Below are 21,142 nucleotides of genomic sequence, written 5' to 3'. Positions count from 1 at the left end.
ATTTAGTCCATAAATAAAGCTAGAGGATGGAGGGGAAAAAAGGCGTAAAAAGAGGTCACTAGAAACACCGTGGAAACCAGGCAAAAAGATCAGGAGGAGGAGAGGCAAAGCTGATGAAAAGAAAAGGTGAACAGTCAGTTCGGGGGATGGGGAGCAGGCAGGGAGAAAGGAAGAAAAGAACCTTCCTAGAGATGATCCACGTTGAGATACGACATAACTCCTAGTTTGTTTTGTTTTGTTTTGTTTTGTTGTTTTTCCTCCTCAATAGAATCCTACAAGCCATTATTACTGTCGGCCATATTATTACCCCTCTGTCAAGAATTAGACACAACAATCAAGGTAATCAACGGGCCTGTCTAAAGCACTGTAACATTTTCAATGCAAAGTTTGTTTTCTTTGTGCCCCGCGTTAGAGCCTGTAATTAACCCGTTATGTAGAACCAAGCCAAACAAAAGGCTAATTGAAGCTCGCTTCCCCCCTAGAAGCAGGTTTAGACACTGTGGGAGCTACTTTAGAGAGATAGGGGACTAACGCAACCTAGACTAAAGCGTCTTTAGCTCCCACCCCCACCCACTCCCAGAGTTACGAACGCAAAGCAAAAGTCCATTTCTGAGAATGGGTTTCTGGTCACACACGCACTAAAGAGTAAGGTAGAATTCATATTTATTGAAAGAGTTGTCAAATATTCCAAAAGGCATTACAGTCGCGCATACAAAAATGAATCTAGTTTCCAACGAATTGAAAATCGTGAAGGGGCTTCGGAGAAGGGGGGGAAGGGGGAGGGTGGAGCCTTGCTTCGCTTGTGTTGGCGCAGATGAGTTCTACCTAGCCAGATAAAACAGAAAAGAAACTGGGGAGGAAGGGGGAAGAGAAAAGAGAGGGAGAAATGGAAATGGATAGGAAGCGGGCTGCCTTTGCATAATTCTTCGTATCTAGCTCCTAGCAGACGGCAGTTTCGGATCTGGCTAAAAATTCAGTTGGGGGAGGAAGAGGGGAGATAGAGGGAAAGCTGTGTCAAAAAGATCACAAGCCAATTGCCCCCTGCCATGATAGGAGCTGGTAAATCTCGAATTTGGATACCCTGGGGTGCAGGCGGTTCTTCCCCAAGAGGGAGACTTTCTGCCGCCCCACCCCCAAATTATTCCTCTTTTGACAATTATTATGGGGACGAGGGGGAGAAATTAAGGAAGAAAAAAAGCAAGAGGCAAGAAAACACACTGCTCCTTGTTTGCAGAAAAGATACTTCCTTGCTCTGTTCCCCCAAACCAGGGATACAACATTTCTCAATCGACTGATAGCAGCCACTGATACATAATGCCCATACCTGACTTGCCAAGCAAAATGCATCTCTTAGCAAGAAATTATACTTGAAATACTGGTCACTTCAACAGACTGAAGCAGGAGCGTTTGGTATACAGCAATTACTTAAAATAATAGTTCAAGGCCCTTTCTGAGCACTCTCCCACCTGTGTTTTTTTTTTTTTTTGGGGGGGGGGGAGAAGAGATATTGAAGGAAAAAGGAAGGGAAGGGGGCAGGTAGGGAGCAGGGCAAGAGAGCAGCATCTCATTTTTCGAAAACCTGTAATATCACAGCTGAGTGCTAACGGCTTCCAACCAGCTTTGATCCAACTATTGAAACCGAAATTTACAAGCTGCACATTAACTACTTGCAATAAAATATCACACTTACTGTACTTTGTCAGGACCTGCATCGCATGCAATCTTTTATTTCCGGGTGCTTAGCTGCTAACGTGTAAACATATAAAAAGAGAAACCCTGAATCGGAACACTGATTTCTTTTTCTATGCCAAACGTTTATTAGTGAAATTGTCCTGAAGATATAATTCTACATATGGCGCTTTTATTTCACATAATATTTAAGAAAAATGACAGAACACATAAGAATTAGACATAATTCAAAGACCACGGTACAACCTTTTTCTCTTTTTCTTTTTTTACTTCAGCAAACAAAAAAATTAATCAAATGACATGAAAAGTGGCAAGTCTTCCGACAATAAATAATAAATTACTTTATAATTTTTGCAATGCAAGAGCAAACAAACAAAAAAAAAAGTTCCTTTTTTCCTCTTTATTTCCAGAGAGAGAAAACAGTCGTTTTAACCAATATCTATACACATCTTTGGGGGGAAAAGTTCTTGGACAGACACAAGTCAAACACAGTCCCGAGACGCTTGTGGCAAAATAGAGGTAACCTTGTTGCAATGCTTTATAAATTGGTTTTTAAATATGAATTCAAAAACCTTTAAAGTCGTTTCAGACTTCTTGTTAGAGGATGGATCTCAAAAAAAAAAAAAAAAAAAGAGGAAGAAGAAAAAGAAAATAAAAGAAACCAGCTACAGGACATGCTAAGAGACCCAGGTTTCAAACAACTTCTTGCTAAAGTCAACTAAAAACACTGCAAACCAATGCAGCTCCACCTTCCTGCAATGAATCTTTCAGCCAAAAAGGCCCGTTTCTCTTCGAGATCTTTTGAAATCTCCTGGAGCTCTTGTTTGGCAAGGCAATGGATGACCAATATAGAAACAGCACCATTCGGGTTAGGATGGCCTAGAAAAATCTCTATTTTTGTTTAATTCTAGATGTATAGTGAAATAAAAAGGCTTTTTTTTTTTTTTGAGATCCTTGAATATAAATCCTCTACTTTTTAAAAATGTCTTTTTTTTCAGTACTCCTATGATCATTGGATATCATTTTGTTGTCATTTCTTAAATTGGTTTGTTTTTGTTTGTTTTAATTCTAGTAAAATCCCATGATTGTCTTCACAGTGTTGCTACCATATCACCTTGTCATTAAAACAGACTTCGTGCATTTCATGGAGCATCCATTCTTAGATTCAGTTTTCATTAGTTGGTTGTTAAATACTTTTGTTTTGGAGTCCAACATTATAATGTCCCACTTTCTCCAACAGGGAAAAAAATACACCTGAATGAATGTTCCTCATGCCTCAATAGGACTGGCTACCATGCTGTTTGGTGTATCTGGGAGCTGAGAGGACATTGATGCTACTTCACTTCCAGTGGAATTTGAACCTGGCCCACCTTCAGAAAAATTGACCTACAAAGAAAAGGAAGAACAAAAGAGGCTATTCTTGTGTTTATGGAAAGAGATCCGCATATGTACTTCTGAATAAATATATGCATATTCATAGGCACATATGCCTACTAACTATATTTGTGTGATATGTGATAAACACATCAAATAAACATATAAACATACACATACAAATGATTTATATGTTGAGAGCTGCATCTTCAGAGAGAAAATTCACAGTGATAAATTAAGCATTCATTTGGATTTATCTATATCTGCCCTTCACTAAAATGTGTTTTATATGTGTGTATACATACATCATACATACATATATTTATTAATATACGTTTATTATGTTTAGTAAAGTATCAGTTTTGAAACACCTGAAAATAAACTGAAAATTTTGTTTCTAGGACTTTTTCCAAATCATCTATAACTCACACTTATTGAGAGTTCCTTCTCTCCAAGACTATGTGAGATATTTCTAGTCATTATCATCTCTTAGGTACAAATGAAGAAAATGAAATCCAAAAGTAGAATTAGTTCAAAATTACACTCCAAGTAGAGGTGGGATTCAAATCAGTTCTTTGGACACATAGTACAATGTTTCTATTGCTACTACCAGAGTTTCCTTTGAGAGCTTTCTATCTAACACTAACTGAATTCCCAACATTATGTTGCATTAAATTATTAATGAGTAAATGTGTTTTCTGTAGTGAAACTGCATGGCAGTGTCTCCATGCATGTACACAATAAAATTACCCTGCCGGCTACATGTTACTCTGGGAGCAGCTAATGTCTTTCCTCTATGCATCAAAGCCTCTCCTATGAATTGAGAAATACACAATAGGAATTCAGGTCTGGTGAAGGAATACCCAGCACATAACCAAAGGGTTGAGACAAAATCCTAAAGAGGTCTCACTGGGTTTGCTTTCTATCCAATAGCACCTGGAGCTACCATTCATTCATTCATTCATTCATTTATTCATTTATTTTGTTTATATGTTTGTTTTTCATGTAAATGCTTGCTACAAATGTTAAGTTCATTGAATTGTAGAACAATTCAAAGGATCTTTAAGTAATGGGCTTTAAAACATTTCTGGATCAAATCTCTTCCCCTCTCCTATCTCCTACTGATCCCATCTCTTACCTAACTTGAAAAGATGGGTGGAAACATTGATATCCCTGGATTTCTGTTTTGCTTGATAATTAATCTGACCTGCCCTAAAATAGCTAGAGTTCTCTCAATCTTAATTTCAGGGACTTAAAAAATTTCAATCCATTAAAATCTTTGTAAAATCACAAGTTGCTTCTGTCCACGTATCTGATAATGAGATTGGCCCAGCCTAACAGGAAAAAAAAAATCAGGTTCTAGGTAGCCTATTTAACATTAATGGCTACTGGCCAATGGCCTACCTGCACAATGTGAAGTTTACATTCAGAGTTAGGAAGGCAACTTCCTTAGGGTAAGTGCTGTTGTCAAAAAGTTTCTTGTTGGAAAAATTGAACCTCCTTTTGGAATGAAAGGAGAAGTTTTTAAAAGTATTGGATTTTGTACATAATAATTATATGATATATTCTTCATTATTAAAGAAAACATATTATATATTTATCATATATCTACATGTGAAAACAAGTTTATCTAGCACAAGCACAACAATTTTTACAATAGTACTTTGAAGTATTATTCCCACTTTGCAGATAAAGGAAATGAAACTAAAGAAAGCAAATAACTTGCCCATTCTCATTGTTTTACAGCCCAGAATGATTATGGATCAACTGAGTAGAAGAGAAGTTTTTTTTTTCCCCCTACCTTACTATATTATTGCCTTTCCACAGTTAAGAAGATTACCTTATTCTCCCAAAGTCAGTGTCCTCAATACAGCTGCTGGATTAAAGTCCTTTCTTTCAACTCAAAGATCCCATGTTAAAATATTCAATTTCTTATAACCCAAAGAATTAAGGCTATATTCTTACTATTGCAGCTGAACTGTCACAGTCAGCAGAAATTCAATTAGGAAAAGTAAACTTCTTCAAACTAAGTAAAAACTCCCAGCATGCATGGATTAAGCATGCATCTCTTCTGTTTATTTACTTCTAATATGTAATTCATAAATGCATATTGAATTTGTATACATGTACTTGAAAATCTTTTGTGCATATCAAAATTATATTCCTTTTAGCTTTTAAGTTCATAACATAAAGTAGGTAAAATTAAACAATGTTTCTCTGTATATTTCACCCAGAAAGTTAAGATGCCTGCAACTGGTTCATATTATATTGCATTGATCATTTATTTAAAAAATCACTTATTTTAGTATTCAGATATATTACAATCTTGAAGCAAGAGTAGGAGAAATAACTTTATAAAAAGCAGATTAAGTGCTATAATGATCATAAGCAAAATACATCCTTCTCTGGTGAGGCATCAAACTGAGTTTAGTTCCCTAAACTAGACTTGAGTAATAGAGATATCAGTCAATCTATATCTTCAAATTACACAATGCTATATAAAACACCTATAGTAGTCAGTTTTTCATCTCCCTTATCCTCAAACCCCCTCCCATTTTCTCCTCCCTCTAACTCCAAGACAAAGCAAGCAACTGTCCTTTCTTTCTTCTTTCCTTCCTTCTCTCCAGTCTACCTCACAGTTGATCTCTGTCTCTGTCTCTCTCTCTGTCTCTCTGTCTCTCTCTCTCTGTCTCTCTCTCTCTCTCTCTCTCTGTCTCTCTCTCTCTCTGTCTCTCTCTCTTTTTCTCTGTCTTTCTCTCTCTCTCTCTCTCTCTCTCTCTCTGTCTCTCTCTCTCTCTCTCTGTCTCTCTCTCTTTCTCTCTCTCTCTCTCTCTCTCTCTCTCTCTCTCTCTCTCTCTCTCTCTCTCTCTTTTTCTCTCTCTCTCTCTTTTTCTGTCTCCCTCTCATTTCTATCTCAGGAATCCAGTCTCCTCAGACAGGGAGCTGACACTTACCAGTTGCTGAAAGGCAGGCTGATCGATGTCACTCTGCAAGGCGAAGTCACTCAGTACTTTCCAAGGAGGCTGGTAACTTTGCACCTCCACAGGGTTAGCCTGTAAACCTCCATCATGTCTCTCCGGGCTAGCAGCCACCATCGGAGTTCCTGTCATCCCCTGGATATTCTAGAAACAAGCCCCCCCACCCAGTCCCCACATGTTAATGAACTGGCCTACCTTCACAGTCCAGGACTGCTAAGCAAACAGGCCTGTGGACTATCTTATCTCTAGAGTTGCCTTTATTGACCCAGCTAATCTGCATTGAGCATAGATGGTAGCTGTATTTCAGTTTATCCTAATTTCCTTCACTGGAAGTATTCTGAAAGTAACTTCAGGTCTGGTTTGACCTTAAACTAAAAGTGTCTAGGGGTTTCTTTTCTCCTCTCTCACCAAGTAATTAAGCATCTATTTAAGCCTTTGCCCCGAAGTGCACACTCACACCAGACAGATAGAGAAATAAAAAGGAGAGTGGTCTCTTTTGACTTCCCAAATAGTGTTTTTCCTGGGGGGGGGGGGGGGGGGGGGGGAGGGGGGTTTGAGCTGGTTCCCATGACCTCTCTCCTCTAAGCCCCACCTATATTCAGGTTTCCTGCAAATTCTTATTTGAGGTTGGCTTCTATTGTGAACAAATGAAGGCCAGAGTAGCACAGGAGCTGGCCAACTAAGTTTAATAACAGCTGCAGAATTTAATGAATTCACAAATGGAATCATAGGAGTCAATGAAATTCCATAACCCATCCTCCCCACCCCCAGACCTGATCCCAAAACTAGGGTCTGGGGATCAGAGCTGCTTCCAAGATCCTGGGTTTGATTCCATTAAAATATAAACAAAAACAAATAATGAACCCTACTTATCTAAATGAAATCACCTTAGATCAACAATATATTTGTGTGTATGATGTTTCCCAGTGTCTATACTGTGCTCGTGTGGTAGCCTGACATATTACTGAACTGCAGAACACAACAGCAATATTATCTCTTCTTTCTCCTCTATTCACCTACATACATACATGTGATTCAGAATAAAGGATGAGTTAAGTATCCTAAAAAGCAGAGTCCCAGATCCCCTCATTCTTCTGAAAACCGATTACCTTTTTCTATTCCAGGCACTATAAAGTCTGAGGAAGAAATTCCTCACTGGTTCTTGGACAATTTTGTGAACAATGTCTAGTGTATCCCAGACTGCTAGAGAAACCAGAGGATCCTAAACCTCCATCAAAAAGAGGTTTCCAACAATCATACAATATCCCTGAAGAACACATGGGAGAATTGAATGCTGCAGCTCATCCACAGGTAACCATTTTGATATTTTTTCTGTACACAAAATCTATCCCACACTAACTGGAAACAAAGCTCCATATAAAGTTAGTTCAGGATTGCTTAGGGAATCTTTGTACTTCAGGCAGTTTCTCTACTCTCCCTGTAATACAGGCTTTCTGTACTCTTTCTTCTCCCTTCCTATGCTCCTCATCTTTTCTAATTCTCTTATCTCTAGGAAGGAAAATGGGGAAAGAGAGAAATAATAAGAATGGGGCCACTTACAGTTTTGTCATTAGGTTGCTGCTGCTGGAGCTGTTTCATCATGATGCTCCGCTTTTTGTCCTTACACCTCTTATTTTGAAACCAGACCCTGATCACTCGGGGGCTGAGGCCAGTCATTTCCACTAGTTGCTCCTTCATAAGAGCATCAGGTCTAGGGTTGGCAGCATAGCAGGTCCTCAAGGTGTGGAGCTGTTTTTCATTAAGAACCGTTCGGACTCGGGTGGTCTTCTCCGGTTGTTTGTGAACATGGGGCCGCAAAGCTGGCTGCCTGGCAGAGATGGGTTCTGCTGTAAAAGAAGAGGATTCTTATAGGCAAAGTAAGAAAGATTCCTGCAACCTGAGGTGGGATAACTGACGCTGGGGAAGGGATAGCAAGTAAAAAGCTGGGATTCACTTAATTAAGCTTTGCTAATAATTCCTCTTTTTTTTTTTTTTCAACGAAGGGGTTTATATGACAATTCTAATTTCTTTTCTGATCAGATGGATAATGAATGGGACAGGGTAAGATGGATGTGGAAATTGTTGAGGGAGGGGAAAGGGGAAATAAAATCTGTTTCTCTCCTAAACAAAGGTCAATGCTGAATAATCTGGGACAGTAAATATCAACCCTTGTTCCCAATCTGGATCATTGCATAGCATAAAAAAAGAAAAGAAAAGAAAAGAAAGAAAGAAAGAAAGAAAGAGACATTAAAAAAAATTCACTTCCCCTTGCAACCTCTAACCCAAGTATGCATATTTCAGTATTATTTCTCCATCTCCCCCTGAGTTTCTATTGAAATCCATTCTAAACATAATCCAGACCCCTCCTATAATATGCTTGTTCCCTACAGGTTTATGCTTTAGGGACAGAAAGACAAGGATAGTTGTCCTTGACATCTGGGGCTATCGGGTAACTATTTTTGAAGAGCCAGTCAAAAGAAGGCAAAGATTTGAAGGTGGCAAATCCTCAAAGAAATATACAACAAATTAATTCCAAAGAAAATTTCTCTGAGGAGATAGGAGGATTTTGCCAAAATGCCAAAAATTACTCTGGTAAATTAGGTGACACGCTGGCTATTCAAAAAAAAAAAAAAGTTGGTGTGTGTTATCTCCCGAGTACCTGAGTGTGTGTATGCTTCTGTTTCTAGTCCTGTTGTTGTTGTTGTTGTTGTTGTTTTACTCTAATGTTAAATATGTTCGAACATTTCAGAATTGTTTCACTCAAAGGAAAAGGAAACTAAAACTGTCTGCTCATTACATTGTCTGAACTCAAGATAAATAGCTGCTGTGAAGCCATGTGCCCTACGGCAAGATAATATTTTGTTCTCTTCTACTGTTTTCCACAAGAAAAGTATTTGCTGCATACAACACATGTTGCCACCCTTGTCTCTGCCCCTGTATAAGCTCCTTTCAAATCCCTGGCTACAACATGCACAAAGATCTCTGAGTGCTGCCCGAAGGCAGAGAGGGGAGGACAGTGGTTTTGTCACGTCCTGTGTTGTAGGTAGACTGACAATTAAAAACTATGAATACTTCAAGACAGGAAGGTTTGGTTTTGGAAAACATTCCTTTGCTTCATTGCCCATGGCCTCAGTTCCTGCCAACCTTTCTTTGTTCTAATCATCACCACCCCTTTCCTAGGAGAATCGCCCTACATTCTGCAAGCTACAAAATATTCTATACAATGCAAGGATTCAGTCCCCCACTCCCAACCTAGACTCAGTTAACTACCAAGTTAAGTCCAGTCTAAAGTGAACTATGCCATACTGAAGATGAAATTCTTGTCAAATCACATAAAAATGTTTCAGAGTCAGACCTGCTTTAAAAAGCAATTACTGCAGATTAGCTTGTTGACAGTTTTAAATTACAGCCCTGAATTCCGACCTGCAATTATTTAGTCTCTATCTTTTCGGTCACCCTTTTTTGTCAAAATGTTGAAAATAAAAACTTCCTTCCGATCTGGGGCTCAGAAGTCTCAATATCCACCAGCTTAGCTTTCTTCCTAACCTCTAACTTGGAAAAGGTGGAAGCTACAGAGCTAAGGATCTCAACCCCTCTAATTAGGCAGGCACAGGGAAATTACTAGGTGAGGCAGTGACGAGTGTTTGCAATAAAGCGTGCTTTGGAGAGTAAAAATAATCTGGAAGTTCTATAAACGTCATTTGCCTATGTATATGCACAGATTGTAAAGACATGCACTCATACATAGGTAAGTATACGCTGTGTGATTGATATAGATGTACTGTATATATATGTGTATGTATAAGTATAGATTAAGTTTATTTAGGGGGGTTATAGAAAGGAGGGAAAGAGATGGAGGAGAAGGAGAAGAGAGAGGCAGAGGGAGAGGAAAGGGGAAAGAAAAAAGGGGGGAGAGAGAGAGAGAGAGAGAGAGAGAGAGAGAGAGAGAGAGAGAGAGAGAGAGAGAGAGAAACAACAAAGTTTTTCTCTCCATTTAATTGCTGATCTGTTATGCTGCTGGTGGTACTGAAGCTATTGCAAGAAGCTTCGGTTTCTCCAAGGAGGTGGATAGGACTCAGGCCTTGTAGTTTCCGCTTTATTCATGCCATCCCCCGAGGATTGAGAAGTACCTGCCATTTGCAGCGGCCGCGCAGGATGAAGGGGACTCAGAGGGTCGCCGGCCCCTAGACTGGCTCTCTCTACTACATCGTGATCAGCCCGGCAAAAAAGGCCGTCTTCCCGCAGCGCAAACTCGTCCCCGGGGATGAGCTGACGGCTGCAGGCCACGCAGCGGAAACACTCGATGTGGTACACCTTGGAGCGAGCGCGCATCACAAAATCGTTCTTGCTGAATCCGATGCTGCACTTGGCGCACTTTATCCCGTATAACCTGAGCGGGCAACCGTATAGGAGAGAACAAGGTGGTGTAAAAAGGCTTTACTTCATTCATTTCCCCAGCTCACCAATCTCACCACTATTCTATCTACAATACTTTCCTAGCATTAGCATACAGAGGCCAAAAATGGAAAAGAAAGATAAAAGGATTCAGTTTTATCTTAAGGCAGAATCTCTTCTCTCTCTCTCTCTCTCTCTCTCTCTCTCTCTCTCTCTCTCTCTCTCTCTCTCTCTCTCTCTCACACACACACACACACACACACACACACACACACCCCAGAGGCACATATATATGTATGTGTGTATAATATTTTTTTTTCTTTTCGCGTCTTATTCTTCTCTTCCTTCTCACTTTTTACTATGCCTGCCTCTCTGCACACACTCACTGATCTCAGGACACCGTGGGAAATTTCTTGATATATTAGAAAACTCAGTTTACTCCCTAGTTCCAGAGTTATTCGGGAAGAGGCTGAACAGAGAGAAGAACCAGATTATGGGTCAATCCGGCTTGTCCAGCCTTCTCTTCTATTTCCTCCGTCCCCTCCCCCAATTTCGTCAAACCGGAACTTGTCTAAGGCTACAGCTAAGGGTGTCCCTCAAAGTAGAAAACAAAGGTTGAGAGGAGTGACTGTCAAGCATCTGCTCGCGCGCGGATATACACACAATCACTGAAGGACATCTCTGAGATGTTCTATATTCTCTTCAGCACAACATACAGCTCCGGGGACTTTCTGAAAGTTTTTCCTTAGGGATCACCATCAACAGAAAGTATCTTCTCCATCCTATTCTTTTTTAGTTATTTTGTTTCTGCTGCTCTGGCTGGTTTTTAAGTCACTGAAGCGTTTACCCAGACATCTTAGCTTGCACGAAAGCTAGGAGGCAACCGTAAAAACCGAAAAGAAAAGGCACCAAATAAAGACTTCCTCCCTGACATTTCAACACCAAGGGGCAAACAAACAAGTCACCTCGTTGGTTTAATCCTGGTTGCATATTCACATGACCTTCTGTCTCTCTAAAAGTAATGAGGGGAGGGCATTCACACCAGGAGAAAGAATGAAAGGGTGTGTGTGTAAGTGTGTGTATGTGTGTGTGTGTGTGTGTGTGTGTGTGTGTGTGATTCACACAAAGAAAGAAGGAAAACGCAAAGAAAAGAGAAAATATCTACTTAAACAACATATCTCTACTTTGTTCTCCAGTTCAACCTTTACCTTTGAACAGTTTATTCCAAAGGTACATCAACTTTAAGAAAGAAAAAATAAAAACATTTTTAACAGAGAAAGGGGGATGGGCGATGGGTAAGGTCCAGTAGTTTTGCAAATCTATGCGTCCAAAATTAGGCACACGTGTGTCTGAGAACAACTTGGGGGGGGGTGTCATATCTACACACTAAAGTACAGTGACTGAAAACTTCTGCTTGTGTTAAGTGAAAGATCACTCTCTAGACTCCTAAGTTCATGAACAAGACAATCGAGTAAACAAGAAAAATGGCTCAGTTGTCAAATGTTCCAAGGTCCAAAAGTTTGTTTCCCCGCCCCTGAGTGAACTTTTTTTTTTTTTTACTTTCCTATGAAGTTGATTTTTTTCTGAATTTAATCATACATCTCTTTTCCTATAAAATGTTAACATCTGTGGTCCTATTTTGACGACAAAATATATAAAAACTTTTTGACATTGAAATTCCCGTCACCCTCCCCCCTCCCCATTTTCCCTGTGGAGTTTTACTGGCTTTTGACACAATAGGTCCTATATATTTGGAAGGTGCATTTAGTTTTGTTTGTTTTTAGTCTGATGGGAAATACATCTTAAAAGACATACTACAATCATAGGGAAACTTTGAAATTATTTATAATTTTTACAAGAATCCTACAATTATGATAGACAATAAGACAATAAGAAATTTTTGGGACAAAAATTGGGATGGGGATAATAGAAACTTCGGAGACATACGATATACATTCTATTTTTAAATGCAATTTTCAAAAACTCTTTAGAAAGAAAAAAAAATTCCGCTTGTGTCTTTTTCTTTGTGGTTGCTACAGAAAGTTCTTTGCCACATAAATAGGTCAAGGGATACATTGTAGGTGAGCAACAACTTAATTTGGCAATCCAGCAAAAATTAAAAGCATAGGCGAAAGTTGGTTTTAGTTGTGTCAGTATTGGGCAGTCATTCATTTTATCAGTTACCAGATTTTAATGTGAAAAAGGAAGCAGTTCCATTATCTAAATATACCAATTGTTCCCGGACAGATGATGGGCAATTTGATCTGCTCTGTCTAATTCATCAGTACAGATAAGATAAGAAAGAGAAGACAGTCAGATGTCACCAAAGGGTTAATATTTAAAAAGATTAAATGTCAGAGTTTTTGTTGTTGTTGTTGTTGTTGTTGTTTTTCTTTTGGCAGAGAATATGTTGGGGTCCGTTGTTAAATATTCCAGGGCAAGAATATTCGCCATGTAGACAACGAGCAATTATCTTCACTTTGGGCTTTTAAAGTTAATCCTGAAATTTGGTTTCTTCCTCTCCCTCTATAAGAGCCTATTACAAGGCCACTAGACAGATCGTGGGGGGTTTTTTTTGGGGGGGGTGGGGTGAGGTGGGGGAGGACGTATTGTAACTTAAGAAATATAAACGTCTTAAAATTCAACTAAGTTGCCTGTATTTCAAAGCTTCCAATTATCTGCTCAGGAAAGTTGACTATATCTATTCTTTAAAAAAAAAAAAATGCTTGAGAGAGAAAAGGGGGTCTGTAGGAGCCACATATTATGGAATGCTTTTCTTAAAAAAAAAAAAAAAAATCACTGTGCACTTTTAAAAAGTTAAGCGAATGGCATTGCTTAATTCCTGGGATCTCTTTAAAGAGTAACTTTTCTCTTTGAACATCCACCGAGTAAACTCTATTGGGGGGAGGGGGGGGAGAGGTCATCTTTGCAGGGAGAGGGAAAGAGAAATCTAATAAAATAAGAAAGCAGTGAAAAAAGCGTACCTGATATAATCTCTTTTACAGTAGGTTTTACCATCCCTAACAAAGCATGTGCAGGTCTCGTCCAAATACTGATTACACTCCGCACATTTCAAACATGCCGCATGCCATTCCAAATCCGGAGAAACCCTCAGAATATACTGATCGTGAATTTGATTGCCGCAACCAACACATAGGGAAATCAGACGTTTTTCTGAAATGAAAATAAATACATGATTGACTAACCGTTTACTCTCCTACAGAGATAAACACACTTTTAGTGTCGTTCCCTTATAGGGCGTACTCGTTGAGCTTTTTTTTTTTTTTTTTCTTAAGCGTATTGCACTTTTGGATGGTAATTGAAGTGTGCCATCAAAACCTTGACTCATTTAAAAAGGAGGCGGAACATATGTAAAATGCAGATCTGAATAGTCTACATTCGTAAACCTAGCACGCAATCAAAACTATTCATTTTGTATTTATTTCCCCCCTTTGCAATAACCATTGGCAAAGCTTATGTATAAGTCAAGTCAAAGAAAAGGTTTTGACTGGAAGCGTTAAGTGAACGGGAGGGAATGTCTACACTTTCCATTAAGCACGCTCTTAAATATAACCCAGGACTCGATATTGTTAGCAAGATCAGACATCAATGCAGTTGTCACCCGCTCTCGTTTGCAAGTCTAATGCTAATTCACATCTCTGGGTATTGTATGAGCAGGCAGACCTTTGGAAGCTAACCTCCTAAAAGAGCTTGGATTCCCGTGGAGGGAAACCACCGCTTAGCACCCAAGAACGCCTGGAAGGAGGTAGTGGTGAGAAAACAGGCACACAAGAGTAATTCAAACCCTAGGTACGATCAGACTCCCCAAGATAAGAACCGATAGCAAGCATGCAGGCATGGAGACAAAGATAAAAAGCAGCTTTCCCTCAAGTCAACAACTCAAGTTCAGTAGAGCTACCCGGCACAATAACAGCACATTGATTCCAACAAGGTAAAATTTCCTCTTACTTTTTGGTGGATCTCCCATGTCTCCCATATCTGTAAGAGGGTGTAATGTCCACAGTGAAATGGTGGTTGTACAGTTGACTAAAAGACCCGAGAGGAAGTTGGAGCTGGTGCTAAGTGTGAAATATTGGTCACTGTTGTTGCAAGGGTGAGAAACGCTGCAGGCTTGTGCTGCACTCTAGCTGATCAGTCCAATTTAAGCCCCGAGTAGTTTGAGTAGAAGAGGCGCTGCTTCGTCGGACTCAGTGCGGCTCGGGCACCTCTCTTCCTTATCTCTTACTCAAACTTCTCAGCTCCAACTCAGCTCAATCTCCATTGGTCTGACGCAAAGCGCGGAGACGTCAACCCTGCTCCTCTCTCATTGGTCAAGAGGTGCACAGAGCAGCTGTTCTGATTATCATATTTCAGTTTCTCGCGTCCTGTGCGCCACTGGCCCGTCGGCGAGCCTGCAGGAGAGGATTAGGAATTCAGAGGCAACTTTCTCAGGGCTCTTGTCCATCTCCCTTGATACTTTATGCTGTGCGCTGCTCAGTCTCTCCCCCCTTTACCCCCTCCTTTTTCTCTCCCCTCCCCCCTTTCATTTCTATCGATGAATTTCCCTCTATTCCTCTCGCTTTCCTTTCTCCTTTCCTTCCTTCCCTTGATTCTCCACCGTTCCGGCGAGCCTCTTCGTGGCCCGCTTTTGTGCAGCTGGCGGCGAATGGCTGGTTGGTAGGTCTTCCCGTGGACGAGGTTCCATGTGTGTTAGGAAGGGGAGGGGGTGGGTTTTGGAACGGGAGGGTATGTTGGTTGGCTTCTCCCTTTCTTTTAACGCGTGGTCCCAGAGTCCGTCTCTGCTGGGTTACTAGGCAGGGGTGAATAGGGCTCTTCGTGGTAGTGGTACCAAGCCAAGAAGAAAAAAAAGAGGGTGGGGGGGTGGGGGGAGGCAAAGGGAGAACGGGAAGGGGTAGGCTCTAAAAGGGTTATTTGCACAGTAGTACCACGTTTACCTCCTTCTTCCCCCTTTCCCCAGCCACATCGCAAGCTTAAGGAAAGTAAGGTGATACCCTCTTTAGCTGAGAATCAGTGTGAAAATACACAGGTAAAAAATAAAGTTTTCACCTTGGACTGCTTCTCTCCCGTCCAGCCCTTCCAAAATGTCTGCTTGCATTTTAACTTTAGAAATAGATTAGACGTGGAAATGTGGAGTCCTAACTTCCTGATTGTCTAATACCAAACTAAACTATCTCGAAAAAAAACCCTATATATATATATATATATATATGCTATCACTTCTCTGTCTCCTGCTGTCGTATCTTTTATTTTAAAAACGTTTTTGTAATTAAGTGTAGCAAGTGCCAGTGTGTACATATCTGTGTATATATACATATATATACACATATATTTATATACCTAATGTATTGCTTGTGTATATAGGTATATGTACATGTACATGCGTATATGTACATGTACATGCGTATATATTTGTGTGTGTGTATATATGCACATATTCTTTGCCTTTTATTTTCAGTTAAAAAGGGTGTTCAGAGGGGACCTAATATTGAAGATTTGAGAAAAACCTATCCTATTTCATGAATTGTGAAAATCCTCAAATAATTTACTCTGTGGAAATTGCTTCCATTGAAAGAATCATTGGTAGGAAGTCACCGGTAAATTTTCAGTGATCTCTTAAATAAGAAACATTACAAGGCCAAGAAGCTTCGCCTCCCCCACTCCTCAAGATTAAGTAAACTTCGGAGTATTTGATTCCTACCCTGCCTGACAATTTTTCTTTAAAGAACCTCCAAATTCAAACTCTGGGAGGCGTTTACTCTAGTGTCTTATTGCCTCCAGAAAGTTTAGTATTTTGGGAAGTTCTTTTCTTTGTATCTTTTGCTTGATCTAGCCTTAGATAAGACCTCTGAGATCGGTAAACTGCTTCAGTTGCTTTGTATATGTGGTTAGGTCTTTCCTGGGCACAAACAGAAGTGGCAATTTCTCATCGAGTTGACTGAGGCTTCTCCAGTGTCTTCCCCGGACTTCTCTCCCTGTTGCTCTCAAATTTATGCCTAAACCGATCATCACATTTTTCAGTGTGTATGGTATATTTGAAATAGAAAGGGCAGAACTAAGTTTAAGAGATTACCAAATGGGAGAACAGCCATGGGAAATGATCATTAAAAAGCAATATTTGTTAAAACAAAACAAAACACCCTGCTTAGTTTCTTGTCCCTAGTGATATTAGATTAAATGAGTTTAAAAACAAAATTCACTTCCCACTATAAGGAAAGTCTTTCTATTAAAAGAGAATTGGGATTCCTATAAAGATAAACAATCTCACTATAGTTTTTTTTTTCTTCCTTAAGGCAGAAGGAAAGGATATGATTTATCACAACATATTCCATCATCCTGCCTAGTCACCATGGAAGTAAAGGTTAGAAAATCCAAGGTGTTGGATGACTTGGACCGGAGATTGACAGTGCTACTCCCCCCATCTCTCTAACCTCCCACCTCCTCCACACATAGTGTGGTGTTTTAGCTCTGTAAACCAATAAGCAATTACAAAGAATTATTGCTGATGATAGCAATTCCAAACAGACAAGCTGGCATGTGGCTGGGGGAAAACCTTTAGTAATGGCCAATTTCACCATAATGGTGGAAGACAACCTGTTTTCCTGTTGTCAACCCACGCTTATATTGTAAACAAATATTTTACTAATCATCCCCTAACCTGGAGGAGATCTGGAAATTGGTAGAGAATCTACTGGCAAAAGGAAAGCCTTGACGGACACCAATCCTTATTTTGCCTTTCAATGTATCTATTCAAAATCTATGGGAAAACTACTGCTAGGATTTTAACCACAAGAAAGTTAGGGTTGAATCTATCATATCTTAATCGCAAAATTCTTATAACTAAATTTAATTTGTACTTGAAATATGAATTTGGTTATTCACAATTCATTGTCTTTTCTCAACTCCGCTTTCTCTTGTAGTATAACAGTGTGTGTATACCCGTAAAAAAAAAAAATTATCTCCCTTAAAATATGCTTGTTGTAGAATAAATCAAGTGGCAATTAACAGTTTAGACAATTTTTTTTCCCTTTCGTACGTGATCGCAGGAGCGACCTCTTGTGTTCAAAGGAGGAATTAATCCTCTTGTTTTAAAAAAAATATTTTTCTGACTCCAGTGTATTCTGTTGGATAAAAAAAATAATAATGATAATCTTTTAAAATAGAGATATACGAAGAAAGAGAATACTATGAAGCTTTTCAGTGACATTATTTCCATCCCTAGTTTGGCCTTCCACACCTTAAAATAATTTGAAAATTTAATGTTCTGGATGTGTCTTATTATACCCTTTCAAAGACTAGATATCCAAAACCGTGAAAGTGTACATATATAGACACGACGCAAAAATGATACTCATATATCTGGAGTCCATGCTCTCACGCTTATCTTTATGCAATTGTTTTCCTCTATACTTCAAAGTGCAATATTCTCCAAGAAGCTTGATGTAAAGGGATGGATTCCTGAAGTTAGATTCCATTCTTAATCTCCCCGGCTTCAAAATAGTTAAATCAGTTTTAAATTCAACTCAGAAACAAGACAAAGCAAAACACACCACACAACAACGACAGCCACCTCCAACCTTCAAAGATGTGACTGAATTTTAAGCTGGATCTTTGGTAAATGAGGTGCAGTAAAGGAGAAACCTGTCTCCGCCCCAACAAGCTAGCATTGGGAAGAAAAGAAGGGCTTTGATCATGCTTTCTTTTTGCCACTGATTTGCTTACTGCATATTTCGGATTTTGTTCTTGAGAAGGCAAAGCTCTATATTTAGCCGGCGCCAGATTCGGGTTTGGGGGGGTGGAATAATGAGTGGGACTGCCAATTTCAGTGAGTAAGGTATTTAGAGAAAGACTGCAGAAGGACTTATATTTTCAGATATTAATATGCACAGAATTCAGAAAGTACAAAATAAGATATGTATATGTTTGGTTTATTTTGTAAAATCGAAATGAATGTTAACACATCCCATCCCTTGCCTTTTCTCCCCTTTTCTTTCTTTTTTGCTTTCTGGGTAATCTATCAGGTAGTATGGAACAACTAGCAATCAATATCTTTCATCACGTCTAGGGGTCAGGTGAAATTATGTGCGTTTAAAGAAAGCCACGATTAACTCTTTATGTATCACGACCAGGTATTTTCTATCTATTCTAGTGCTGGTCCGCGACTTCTAAAACCAAGATAACAGTCCTATCTAATTCAAAGGGGAAGAAGAAGTAGCAGTTTCTCCATGTGCGTCAGCGGGAGGCAAAGGATTATAATCGGCAATGGTAAATTATAATAAATGCAGTTGCTTAATAATTTTGCCCCGCATCAAGTTCCTTTTTCTGTGCTCTCATGCCACAGTACTGACTTGATCTGAGTCTTAGTTGCTTTCTAACCAGTTTAAGACAAAGGAAGACTTCAACAGGACTTTGCTTCTCAGTTTAACGCACCCTAATCAGACTTTCTGTGCCACCAGTCTCATTTCGAATTCTCTACCAAACGGAGCTGAGCAGTCTAAGAAGCTAAGTTAGGGTCCGTTAGACTATAACAAGATCGTATATTACTGAGGGATAAAGCGACGCTAGAACCTTGCTACACTTGAGGTAGGTTCGCCTACTCAGGTATCCTGAACCATCTGTCACCCTCGAGCATGGGGACACTGGTTTCCTGAAAATTCCCGAAGTCATTTGAAAACGGCTCCTCAACCTATCCGGATCTGTCGAATTGATTCCGAAATCTGAGAGAACATGTCCAAACTTATTTTAATTATATCAGGAACCCTGACAACAACCCACCGGTAAGTAAGGAGGAAGTAGGTTTGAAGTGCAATCTTTACATTTCAGGCTTCTTAGAAGAGAGGGAGTGAGAGATCCTTAATCTTCCAAGCCTTTGCCACTGAAAGTTCGAGAGGAACCAACTAGATCACTACTAAATCTATCCAGGCACTACCAGGTTTATTAGACAAAGCTACACGGGAGCCCCGAGCTCTTGCAGTTAATAATGCAATCCTATTTATTAAATCGCGCTGCTCCTTAAAAGAAGCAGCCCCGAATCCCGACGCCAGGCAGCCTCTCTGGCAGCGCTGGCCGCCCTTCCTCACCTATTAACCAGCTCACAATGAGAGTTCTAGATTTAATTAGGGAAAGGGGAGGTAGGACTGGGGGAACAGGAGGAATGCAGAAGTCAAACTCAGGAAAGTGGAAGCTATCCTCTTAAAATTCAAAGGAAAGAAGGTCACAAAGCGCTCGGGATTTCATGCTTTTCAAAGCACCTCTTGATTTGTAAAAAATCTCAGATCGAGCAATGAATGTGAAATCTGTGAGCAGTTAGTATCAATTCACCTCTTTACCAAAGTGAGACTGTTTGGATAACTTAACTTAGCGTGGGTGGGCGAGAATTTTTTGCAAAATCGATGCTTTGGAAGTCTGCAAGAAGATAAGGAGCTACAATGAAATAGAGAAATAATGATAGTGAAAGAATGCTGAGTTATCCACAAAAGCGCTCTCTCTCTCTCTCTCTCTCTCTCTCTCTCTCTCTCTCTCTCTCTCTCTCTCTCTCTCTCTCTCTCTTTCTCTCTCTCTCTCTCTTTCTCTCTCTGTCATTTTCTCTCCCTGTCTGTTTCTCTGTCTTTGTCTGTCTCTCTCTGTCTCTGTCTTTCTCTCATCTTCCTCTTTTTCCTTCAGTCCGTGTGTATAACGGACTTTAAGAATGTCCCTGACACTAAATAGTGTTAAAACTGATTATTTTGCTACTGAAAGCTTAACCCGTAACAAATGCGTCACACAGAAATTGCAGAAAGAAGACAATCCTCAAGTGCTTTCTCATTTCTTGAACAATTCCTAGAGAATGGATTTTCATTTCATTCCCTCCCTCCCCTCCCCCGCCCCCGTCCATTCTATCAATACCTCCACTTTCTCCATCCCAAGTCGTCGGGCCCGCACTAGTTTGAGAGGATTTATTTCATTTTTATTTTTTTTCCTGCTCCTATTCCAATCATCGCAGACTGTTTTTCCTTTGTATTTTTTGTTCTGGAGCCAGAGCTTCGTGAACTCTCCCCCCCCCCCCCCCTTTTAAAGTCACTTACTCTTGTCTCAGAATAATTGAGGTTTTTTTGTTTTTTTGTTTTGTTTTGTTTTGTTTTTTTTCCTTTTCAAGGCCCTCACTAACCCGCAGTGATCTGGAGAAGGTGGAAGGAAGTGTCCATATCTTTCTAACATTTCCTAGACTGAGTTCAGGAGGAAGGAAAGCTGGAAATAAGACTCCCCCATTCCTTCACATTCGTCTCCATCCTCTCTTTCTTCCAATTAAGTAAAAATAAAAATGTTCTTGGTCATTCCTTGTAGGATCATATTTAACACCCCCTCCTTTCCACCCCTTCCACTCTCCCTCCCCACCCCCCGGCACACTTTGTCGAAAAACTAGGGCAAACTACAACGGACACCACATAAAGGAAAAGTGAGCTACCGTTGTCCTTTACCTTTTTCTCCCTTTCACTAATTTCAATTTCTGATAGTTACACCTTGTTTCCAAACCAAAAATAATCTCACCTGTGTGGCCCTACAGGAAATAGGCTTGGTGATACCATTACCCTGAAGGAGCAGAGTAATGAGGGAAAAACTAAAGTGGAGAGTAGGAAGAACATCCTTGCTGCCGAATTGGGGAGGTAATCTCCAGGATTCCAAGCCAGCACCATTGATCTGAATGGAGA

At 39.9% G+C, this 21,142-nt stretch overlaps 1 protein-coding gene and 1 long non-coding RNA gene across 2 annotated transcripts; one reads left to right on the top strand and one right to left on the bottom strand.

The window, feature by feature from the left end:
• Positions 1-648: 648 nt before the first annotated feature.
• Positions 649-14,731, bottom strand: ISL1 (ISL LIM homeobox 1). Its single transcript, XM_051990618.1, has 6 exons — positions 14,406-14,731; positions 13,421-13,610; positions 10,172-10,431; positions 7,602-7,888; positions 6,018-6,185; positions 649-3,075 (listed from the first exon to the last, which is right to left on the bottom strand). Exons 1-6 carry the CDS (start codon positions 14,431-14,433, stop codon positions 2,959-2,961), a joined length of 1,050 nt encoding a protein of 349 aa, XP_051846578.1. The 5' UTR covers positions 14,434-14,731; the 3' UTR covers positions 649-2,958.
• Positions 14,732-14,823: 92 nt separating this feature from the next.
• Positions 14,824-20,879, top strand: LOC127557215 (uncharacterized). Its single transcript, XR_007952589.1, has 4 exons — positions 14,824-15,113; positions 15,415-15,483; positions 18,604-18,719; positions 20,590-20,879. It is a non-coding gene; the product is annotated as an uncharacterized LOC127557215 (long non-coding RNA).
• Positions 20,880-21,142: the final 263 nt, after the last annotated feature.

The sequence above is a fragment of the Antechinus flavipes genome, chromosome 1, assembly GCF_016432865.1.
Source record: "Antechinus flavipes isolate AdamAnt ecotype Samford, QLD, Australia chromosome 1, AdamAnt_v2, whole genome shotgun sequence".
Lineage (NCBI taxonomy): Eukaryota > Metazoa > Chordata > Mammalia > Dasyuromorphia > Dasyuridae > Antechinus > Antechinus flavipes.
This window is presented reverse-complemented; position numbering and strand designations above follow the sequence as displayed.

What these genes read in the sequence shown, in the direction of transcription:
- ISL1 (XM_051990618.1), bottom strand. Translation starts at nt 14,433, where the DNA reads ATGGGAGACATGGGAGATCCACCAAAAA. An exon ending in CATGGGAGATCCACCAAAAA is followed by an intron (nt 13,611 to 14,405) that starts GTAAGAGGAAAT and finishes TTTTCATTTCAG; the next exon opens with AAAAACGTCTGATTTCCCTA. An exon ending in AGCAACCTAATGACAAAACT is followed by an intron (nt 6,186 to 7,601) that starts GTAAGTGGCCCC and finishes GCTTGTTTCTAG; the next exon opens with AATATCCAGGGGATGACAGG.